General features: G+C 45.0%; 1 protein-coding gene across 3 annotated transcripts in view; it reads left to right on the forward strand.

The window, feature by feature from the left end:
- Nucleotides 1-6,059, forward strand: part of Cdk19 (cyclin dependent kinase 19) — a 140,457-nt gene extending 134,398 nt beyond the window's left edge. For all 3 annotated transcript variants that reach the window (XM_005363552.2, XM_026787358.1, XM_026787359.1), the window contains 2 exons: nt 111-377; nt 1,962-6,059. In XM_005363552.2, the coding sequence (XP_005363609.1) occupies nt 111-377; nt 1,962-2,090 (396 nt within the window). In that variant the 3' untranslated portion in view covers nt 2,091-6,059. The remainder of the gene's footprint in view (nt 1-110; nt 378-1,961) is intronic.
- The last annotated feature ends 3,381 nt before the right edge of the window (nt 6,060-9,440 follow it).

Consider the following 9,440-nt stretch of genomic DNA (forward strand, 5'->3'; position numbering starts at 1 on the left):
CCCAGGTGTGTCACCAGTAACACGTGTATCAAGTAGTGAAGTGCATTTTCCATTTGTCTGGCTTAACAGTAAATCTCGAATCTTTCTCCCCTTCCTGACTCCACTAAAAGAATCAGGGACAGCAGCAGAATCCGCATCAGCAGCCTACGGCCCCCCCACAGCAGGCAACAGCCCCTCCCCAGGCTCCTCCACCACAGCAGAGCAGTGCCCAGACCAATGGGACAGCAGGGGGAGCCGCGGCGGGCGGGGCTGGCGCTGGAGCAGGACTGCAGCACAGCCAGGACTCCGGCCTGACCCAGGTGCCTCCAAACAAGAAGCCCCGCATTGGGCCTTCGGGTGCAAGCTCGGGCGGGCCAGTTATGCCGGCAGATTATCAGGTACTCCATGACTGCTCCTTTTTGGTATGAAGATATTTTATGAAATGGGAAATTGACTTTTAACCAATTCTCTTAGAGCTATATAGTTCTTAGCTCCAGAACCTGACCTAGAAACTAGAAGGTTATGTTTCTGGCATTGCATGAAAGGAAAGATTTTTAATCACGTTGCATGCAATTGTGAGATATTTTGTATTGTGACTTGTTTATCTTAACACCCCAAGGAGAGAAAGGAGGGAGGAGGGAGGCTCCTTAAGAAAATGTCAGAACTTTATCCGTATTGGCCACAGATTAGGTAAGTGTCTTATTGGACAAATTCAAGAACACTTAGAGACAAATCTTGAGAACGAATGCTCTCACTGGAGGGAATAGTCAGTCGGGAACCTGTAGACTTGAGAAATGACCAAGGCTAAGCAACAGCTCTCAGAAGCAAGTCCTACTGGAATTATGTTAACTCTAGATATGCGTCTTGTGTTCAGACAGAAAGGAAATTATAGCTGTACCACTAATTAAGGAAGCTAAAGGGAAAAGGCTTTTCTCACATCTGGTTCTAGGATTTATAGGGAGTGAAACCTCTAGGGTTGTTTGAGCACACTATCTTAAAGCATATCATGTTCTGTTTTCTTGTATTCGATTCTGAGTTACTTTTACCTTGTGTTCAGATTGGACTATCTGTGAGGAGACTCTGCCTTGTCAGTTTTCACGGGTGAGATTTTGGGTTGTTTCAATAAGCAGATGTGATTATTACTTCAATAGGAGGAGCCTGGTATAGTGGCTCACCCCTGGGACCTCAGCTCTCGAAAGACTGAGGCAGATAGGTTGTGGAGAGTTCCAGGGCCAGCCTGGCCTCCATAGTGAGTTCTAGGTCAGCCCTGCCTTAAACACACACACACACACGCACACACGCACACACACACAAACACGGGGGGTGGGGAGGGAGATGCATTTTTTTCCTATGGAAAAAGAAAATACTGTCTTTATAAAGTTGTATCAGTACAGTGCTCAGCCTAGGGAAAGCTGCCTGTCTACTGGTCTCTTGAGGCCAGCCGTGTAACAAATTGCTTTGTTTGATTTTTAGATGGGAAATAAGATTTATTGGTGAGAATGTTTGGTTTGGATGTTACCTGACATTTATAATACCTCCCTACTGCTAACCTGCCCTGTCAACCTTGCTTGTTTGCTCATTGGCAGGTTCTCTATGTCCCTAGTTTCTGCCTCCAAAAACTCTGCCTTAGAGTGATTTCCCAGTCCCCACTAATTATGAAAGTGGGAATGAACAGTGTGCAGTTATATCTTATGGATGCCATTTTTCCATTTACTAAATTAATTGTTTTACTGTCAAATGTTATCCTGTAAAAGGTTAAGTTTGTCTGTCTTTCTTTGCCAGTGTAGCTCACCCTCCCCACTGCACAGCCAGATTCAACACCAACCAGGGTAGCTGCAGTCTAAGCAGGCTGCTGTTTCAGATAAGCAGAACACATCAGCTGCTATGCGTCGGAGCCAAGGACCTCATCTCTGTCCTGCTGTGGTTGGCATCTTGAGCCCCTCTCTGCAGTCAGTAACCCCCACTTTCCTGGTTTTTCCTAGCACTCCAGTTCTCGCCTGAATTACCAAAGCAGCGCTCAGGGCTCTTCCCAGTCCCAGAGCACACTAGGCTACGCCTCATCTCAACAGAGCACGCAGTACCACCCGTCTCACCAGGCCCACCGGTACTGACCACTGCCTCTGCTTGCCCAGGACAGCGTGGCACAGCCTCCAGCAGGGCAGAGTCTGCATCGCAAAGAGCCCCAGAGTGAAGACTGTGATGCTGCCGTGCAGAGCTCACTAGAGAGGAAACCTTTGCCTACTGAGTGTTCTGAAGGACGACTATCTCTTCTTGGTTGACTTAGGAAGAAGATCTTGTGAAGTGTCCCCAGCCCTCTTCCCGCATGAATTTCTCTGGGACTTCCCTGGTGAAGCCTCTGATCTGCCCCAGCACTTCTGCATCCTTCAGCACTTTCTGAAGGGGTTCCTGGTGCACCTTTCTCACGCTGTAGCAATCATTATAATTTACCTTTTCTTAGGACTTCAATGTTTTAGGAACAGGGTTCCGCGGTGTATAGTTTTATACTTCATGAACTGATTGAACAACACAAGTCACGCACCTTTTAAAGCACTACACAGTCTTCACAGACTAACTGCTTTGCTCTTGGAAGTCTTAAAAAGAAACTGTTGCTGTCCCAAAGTACTTTACTATGAGGTTTTTATTTATCTCTTTCAGGGAAGGTTTAGTAAAGGCAAGCGTGGGACAGAGGGTCCCCACAGCCAAACCAGTGTTGATCTTTGCAGCTGCCGTGCTCATGCTGTGAAAAGCTGAAGTAGTTGGTGGTTTTTATAATCATTCATGAGGAACTTAGTTCCCAGAAGCATCATATTCTGAATAATATTCAGTAATTAAAAATTATAATTTTAACCTTCATGTAGCTAAGTCTACTCTAAGGGGGGTTCAAGAGCTTTGATGGAATGTGGTCCTTTGGGACCCACCTGGGAAATCTGAAAAAACTGTAAACTGCACAGGGCTTCCCAGAGGAGTCGTGCTGATCAAGGGACCTTTCTTCCCCTCAAAGGAGGCATCGGCCTTTCCAGAGGAGCCTTGGTCCCTCCAGTCTCTCCACGTCTGGGTCAGCATGAGTGACTTTCTTACATAATCAAGGATACTCAGCTCGAAGCCTGTTCACTCATCCGCAGTGTTCTCCTTTTGTATTTACATTAGGCATAGAGTGACTATTTTTAAAGCATGTTAAAATTTTAGGTTTTATCCATGTTCAAAGTATGTATTATGTATGCATAATTTTGCTGTTGTTACTGAGACTTAACGCTGTCAAGAATCTTTTTATTGCACTGAATGCTTTCTTTTGCCCCTAGGAGAAAATTTAATAATTGTGCCTAAAAACTATGGGCAGATAGTGTAAAGTAGATGAGGTGAATATTTGCATTTCCATGATCTACGAATTAGAGGGGAGTTCTTATTTAGCTACTTCTAAAGAACCCCTTGCCCTCCAGAGTCAAGAGGAAATGTAAAGGCTTAGAGCCCCCCCTTGTAGTGCTGGGGGCAAGAACATCTCTGTTCTGATGCTACTAGCAGCACCAGCCTTGTTTTCAATGTTTCTTGAGCTAGAAAAATAGCCAGTTGTTGTATATGCAAACTATATGCATTTTTAAAAACTATTCTTGTGAACTTATCTACCTGGTTATGATACTCTGGGGTCCATATTCAAGTAAAATAAGATTTTAGAAGCCAGTATACATTTTGCACTATTGATGTGATACGGTAGCCAGCGAGGACCATACTGATTTCAGCGTAATAATGCTTCTGAATAGTAATAAAGGTTGAATAGTGACCTGCGTACCAAGACTGACAAGTCATGGACGTGCTTCACGGGGAGGAATTTCTGACTGGCTCCATGATTCTTATCCCTTACATTTTAGAAAAAAAGACTCAGCCTCCTGCATAATGTAGCTACCTATATAAAGTTCTGTCTGGTGCCCTAGAGCCTGTGTCCAGGGCCACCGCTCCCTCACAGGCTCAGTGCTCTGCCGGATAGAAAAGCAGAGAGCAAGACACATTCCTTGTTACAGCCAATCCAGTGACATGTGGTTGACTTAGAAAAGTCTGTGATATGAAGGCCCTTTTGTTTACTCTGAACCCAATCAGATCCCTAAGCCTCTGCATTTTATAGTAAACAGTGTTATCGGGAAGCAGGTATGTGACTGACCTCTCGAGGAGAAAGCCGGTGATTCACTGCCACAAAAGGCATCTATGCATCTCTGAAATGTTCACAGCAGCCTTCAACAGCAACTGGGGACACGTATGGAGAGTCCATTCTACCAAGTGGTTGTAGGAAATCACAATAAACATAGAAGCTCTTGCCCTCAAGTGAGCTCACGTTTAATAAAAGACATTAGCCCCGGTCTGTGTATAGAACAAAATACTAAGAGTTCTTTGTATGCAAGCTGAATACACAATTCTGGCAATACACACTTACACATTTATAGGACGGCCCTAGTAAAAGTGACACACACACCGGGGACCTTCCAGAAAACTCCATTATATACACAGAGGGTTCCACATCACCCACTGCTTCCGGTCCTTTGCTTTTCTCTTCTTGCCTCAGGGGTAGACGCATACCTGTGCCCAGTACTCTTAGAAGTAGTTTTTGTTCATCGTTTCCTTTCTCTGTAAAGGAAGCAAAGCCTTTCATATACATTAAGGCCATAGTCCACGGGGTGGGACCTCCTGTGGGACTTGTGAATCTTCTTGAGGGTAGAATTGACCTTGGTGAGCCTCAAGTGATTGCATTCCTCTTTGAACACGTATTGCATACTATTTTGTCCCCTAGGGACCCGGAGGCATCCTCCACCTTACGGGAACCTCTAAGTCTAGAGAGATGTTGAAGGATTGAGTTGAAAGGTTTCTGGTTTTTTATATTAAAAGTCACTTTTAGAGGTAGCTTTTTGGAGGGGTGTTTGAAGGAAAGGATTCAGGAGTTTGGGACAGGCTAGCTTAAATAAAGTAAGGTAGCTTGGGGCAGGGCTGGTATTACGAGGTTGAAGCAATCCTTTTGATGAAGTAACCATGCAGTGAGATGCAGAAATGGAGGACATGTCTATTTTTATACCTGTGCTTTTGAGACTTTAGGACTTAGAATTCTGATGCCCTGCACTTCTTCCCTCTAGCAAAACTAAGACCTTTAAGACGGGAACGGACGGCACCAGCATGCATTCAAGTCCACTGCCTCGTGCCTGATGCAGCAACTTGGCCAGTTCTCTGTGCCTCTGAAATGATGCTCTTTTCATCGCTAGAGGGAAAAGAAATTGGAGAGTAAAGTTTGCAGCCTGCTTTGCTTTTGTTAATGGGTAGCCACAGCTACACGCTGAGGAAAACTTGCAGGGAAGCTGCGACTTCAGCTCGGTGCTGCTCCCCAGGAGATGGAGAAAGGCGGTGGATAGCCATTGGGTTTAACGGAGGCTTAAGGAGTCAAGTACAAGTAATAATTTTCTACAAAATGTAGCAGTTTAGGTCCCCATAATCATCGAGAATAGTCATGAATATCATAACCCCAAAGGTCAGTGTTTGAGGACTTCAAAAAGTGCGTTGTAGCCGAGGAGGTGCTTGTTCCTCTAAGCTGTTGCCGGTAGGGAGTGATGCGGATGTGTTATACGGGAAATACCTAATGCACTGTTATCACCTATAGTGAGTAAATTAAGACTATTTAATTTTTTTAAAGCTTTGTCTGGGTAGACACTAAAAGCATTATACAAAGCCAGGACTAAGGTGTCCTTTTTAATAACAGCTGAAAGTACTTTTTATATATGTTATACAGTATGTCCTTTCTAAACTAGTTTGTATTTCTGATAATTCCTATTTGTGAAATGTACCTGTCTATCTTTTTCGGTCATTTTCTGCACGCACCCCCTCTGTATGATCGTAGGTATTGCCATGGCTCTCCTTGCTCTGCTGTGATGTGTATACTCCAGGCCGGCTGCCCTCTAGCCCATTCTGGGGATGCAGGGTGTGCTGCCTCTTCAGAACTGAGGGCTTCTGCTCTCGAGTTATCCAGCCATTCTTCTCAAAGTGACAGTTTCAGCTACGATAAGTTACATGTATTTTATATTCTTGGTTGAAATAAAATTTAATTGACTTGGTTCCTGTGTGGATTCTTTTAGGGGTAGAAAAAAAAGTTTTTTAATTGAAAAGTATGTATTACACACATACATATGTACACATGCAGGTGCGTAGGCAGAATAGTGCACTTATGGAGGTTAGTCCTATGGTTCCTGTTTCTGTGATGAAATAAATCCCAAAAGCAGCTCAGAGAGGAAGATAATGATTTCATCATACAGCTTGTAGCTTGTAGTCAAGGCAGGAACTGATGCAGAGGCCATGGAGGAGTACTGCTTACAGACTTGCTTCTCCTGGCTTGCTCAGCCTGCTTTCTTTTAGAACCCAGGTGTAGTGAGAAGGCAAGCAGGCCTGTTTTTCATCCCGCCCAGCTCCCACATGGTTAGCTTTACACCTGAAATAACAACACACTAATTATGTTCATTTAAACACTGCCTGGCCCATTAGCTCTAGTCTCTTACTGGCTAACTCTCACATCTTGGTTAACCCATTTCTCTTAATGTGTGTAGCACCACGAGGTGGTGGCTTACCAGGAAAGATCCTAACCTACATCCGTCTCAGATCAGAGAATCATGGCATCTGCCTGACTCTGCTTTCTTCCTCCCAGAATTCTGTTCTGTCTACTCCGCCTATCTAAGCTGCTGTCCTATCAAAGGCCAAGGCAGTCTCTTTATTTGACCAATGAAAGTAACACATAGACAGAAGACCCACCTACATCACCCAGGACCACCAGCCCAGGGGTGGCACTGCCCACAGTGGGTGGGTCCTCCCATATCAATCATCAGTCACAGAAAGTACACTCCAAGCTTGCCCACAGGCCAATCTGGTGGAAGCACTTTCTCAACTGGAGGTTCCCTCTACCCAAGTGACTCTGACTTGTGTCAAGTCAACATAAAAGCAGCCCTGACTGTCCCGGACCTTGTAGACCAGGCTGGCTTCGAACTCACAGATTGTGGGATTAAAGATGTGCATCTCCTCCACCCAGCTGCAATGTACTTTTGTTCAGGGAAGTTATGTCACAGAACCACAGGAACAAATGGGACTTAACATATAGAAGAGAAGTTAAAGTTTTCTGAACACCACTCAAGAAAAGTATCTAGATATGTTATAAACAGCATTTTTGTGAGTGGAGTTGGGCAGCAAGATTCTCCTTTTGAAAGGCTGTGCTGTTCGGCTTGCCCGCCCATCTAGTCTGCCTTCTGAGGTCACTGCGGCAGTCAGAGGTGTCATGGAGTGAGGAATGTTTTAAGTGACTTAAATACAAAGCTGCTTGTAAAATCGACACTATACGTCCAACTTGACTGTTTCCCTATAGGCTTCAATTGTACATTGTGATAAAACACTTAACCTAAAGCATTTCGGGGAGGAAAGAGATCATTTGGCTTACATATTCTGGGTCACTCATCAAGGCAGGAGCTGATGTAGAGGCCATGGAGAAGCATCCAGGACCACTTGCCTAGGGGTGGCACCACCCACAGGTAGCTGGGCCTTCCCACATAAATCATCAATTAAGAAAATGCCTGTCTTAGGTGTTTGTTGCTGTAAAGAGGCACCATGACCATGGCGAGCCTTAGATGGAAAACATTTAATCAGAGGTTCAGCCCTTTAGCATGGTGGCGTGCAGGCACACGTGGTGAAAGCTACAGCTTGGTCAGAAAGCAACAGGAAGTCAACTGACACACTGGGTGTCTTGAGCATAGAAGATCTCAAAGCTGCCCCTACAGTAACACACTTCCTTCAACAAGGCCATACCCACTCCAACAAAGCCACACCTAATAGTGCCACTCCCTGTGAGCTTATGGGGACCAATACATTCTAACTACCACAAGCCCATCTGGTGAGGGCATTTTCTCAACAATCACCAGCACAGGTCCTGTGCTCCTTGTAGGATAGATCTTTCCTTGGAAAACTTATCTGCTTACTTTCCTTTCTCAAAGCCATCTGGGTAAGAGAACATGGACTGGATGGACCCTTAACACTCTTAGGTAGCAACTGGAACTTAATGTCCCTAGCAGATTGAGTTACTGGGTCAATGCTCCCAGGTTTCAGGCACTGTCAGGCCCTTACAACTGATATGGTACATACCCAACTCAAAGCAGTTATCGAATGTGACCAGTCAGAAGCATCGTTTGTCTACTTGTATATATAGTATGCCGAATACTGTACTAAGTTTGTATATGGACAAAATACATAGTTTTGATGAGTGGAAGCAATTTAGAGTTTGCTGGTTGTGGGGTACACACTGTTGTGACCTCCACAGTCACTCTGTTTCCTCTTTGCTCTCTGAAGACCAATTAGCTCATTCTGCCCAGGGTGGCCATGCCTTCCAGTGAAGGCTGGGGCTTTTGTAGCAAAAGAGGATGGATACTGGTTGGTCAGAATGAAAGCAACACTTTTGTCCTTGGCAAGGTTATTGATTTAAGCATGGACGCATAGCATACCAACCAGTATAACCCAAGAGAAAGTCTCCTGGGGTGGGGCTTAGTGTCTAGAAGGATTTGCTTTCAGTTTAGGATTAACACAGTAACGTTCCCTTTCTACCTCTAGACATTTTTGAGTGAGAAGCCGTGATAGCCATATGGGATCCAGGAAGAGAGCCAGTCTCGTAGGACAAGCCTTCAGAACCAGAGAGAGCAATGGCAAGAGCCCTGGAGCTGCCCTGACTCTGGACTTCTTTTCTGAAATATTGTAATTTCTTCTCAGATTCCAATTTTATTTGTGCTTTCTGGAATCAGTCAAACTCTCTAGCTCCGAGGGGTTCATCTTACTTGCGGTGTCGTGTCTGGGAAGTTTGTTGCCTGCAAGCCTTAGAAGATTACAGTGAGTGAATGTCTCATGCCCCAAGCTCTGAGGCCTCTATATTTAAATGAGTGGCTCTAATATTAGCATTTTTAGTGTCCCTAAATTAGCAACATCGATTCCTTAGCAGCAGTGACAGGCTAGGGCGATAAACTGTGCTCAGTGCTCTGACAATAAAATCCCTCCATGCCGCAGGCCACGCCCAACAGCCCCTGGCCTCTGTGTTTTTTGTGCAGGTATCAGTGTCAGGCTGAGGTCCTCTTGGCATTCAATAAGCTTGCAGCTGTCCCCTGCCCCTCTGCAAGGCACTAGAAGAGGGTCTCACCCTCTGCCTTTCAAGTCCTGGCCTCGCTCTGAAAGTACGATGAAAACCTTTCCATACAACTTTCCTCAATTATTTGGCCTCCACAAAAGAGCATCTTTTTTGCTGGTTTGTGATAGATGTCTGGTTTGACGCACATGGTTTAGCATATAGTTGTATGTGTCCTGTGATGCACATGGTTTCGCATGTAGTTGTATATATGTCCTGTGTAGTACGTATGTCCTGTGTAGTTGTATATGTGTCCCGTGTAGTTGTATATATGTCCTATGTAGTATGTATGTCC

The sequence above is a fragment of the Microtus ochrogaster genome, linkage group LG9 (assembly GCF_000317375.1).
Source record: "Microtus ochrogaster isolate Prairie Vole_2 linkage group LG9, MicOch1.0, whole genome shotgun sequence".
NCBI lineage: Eukaryota > Metazoa > Chordata > Mammalia > Rodentia > Cricetidae > Microtus > Microtus ochrogaster.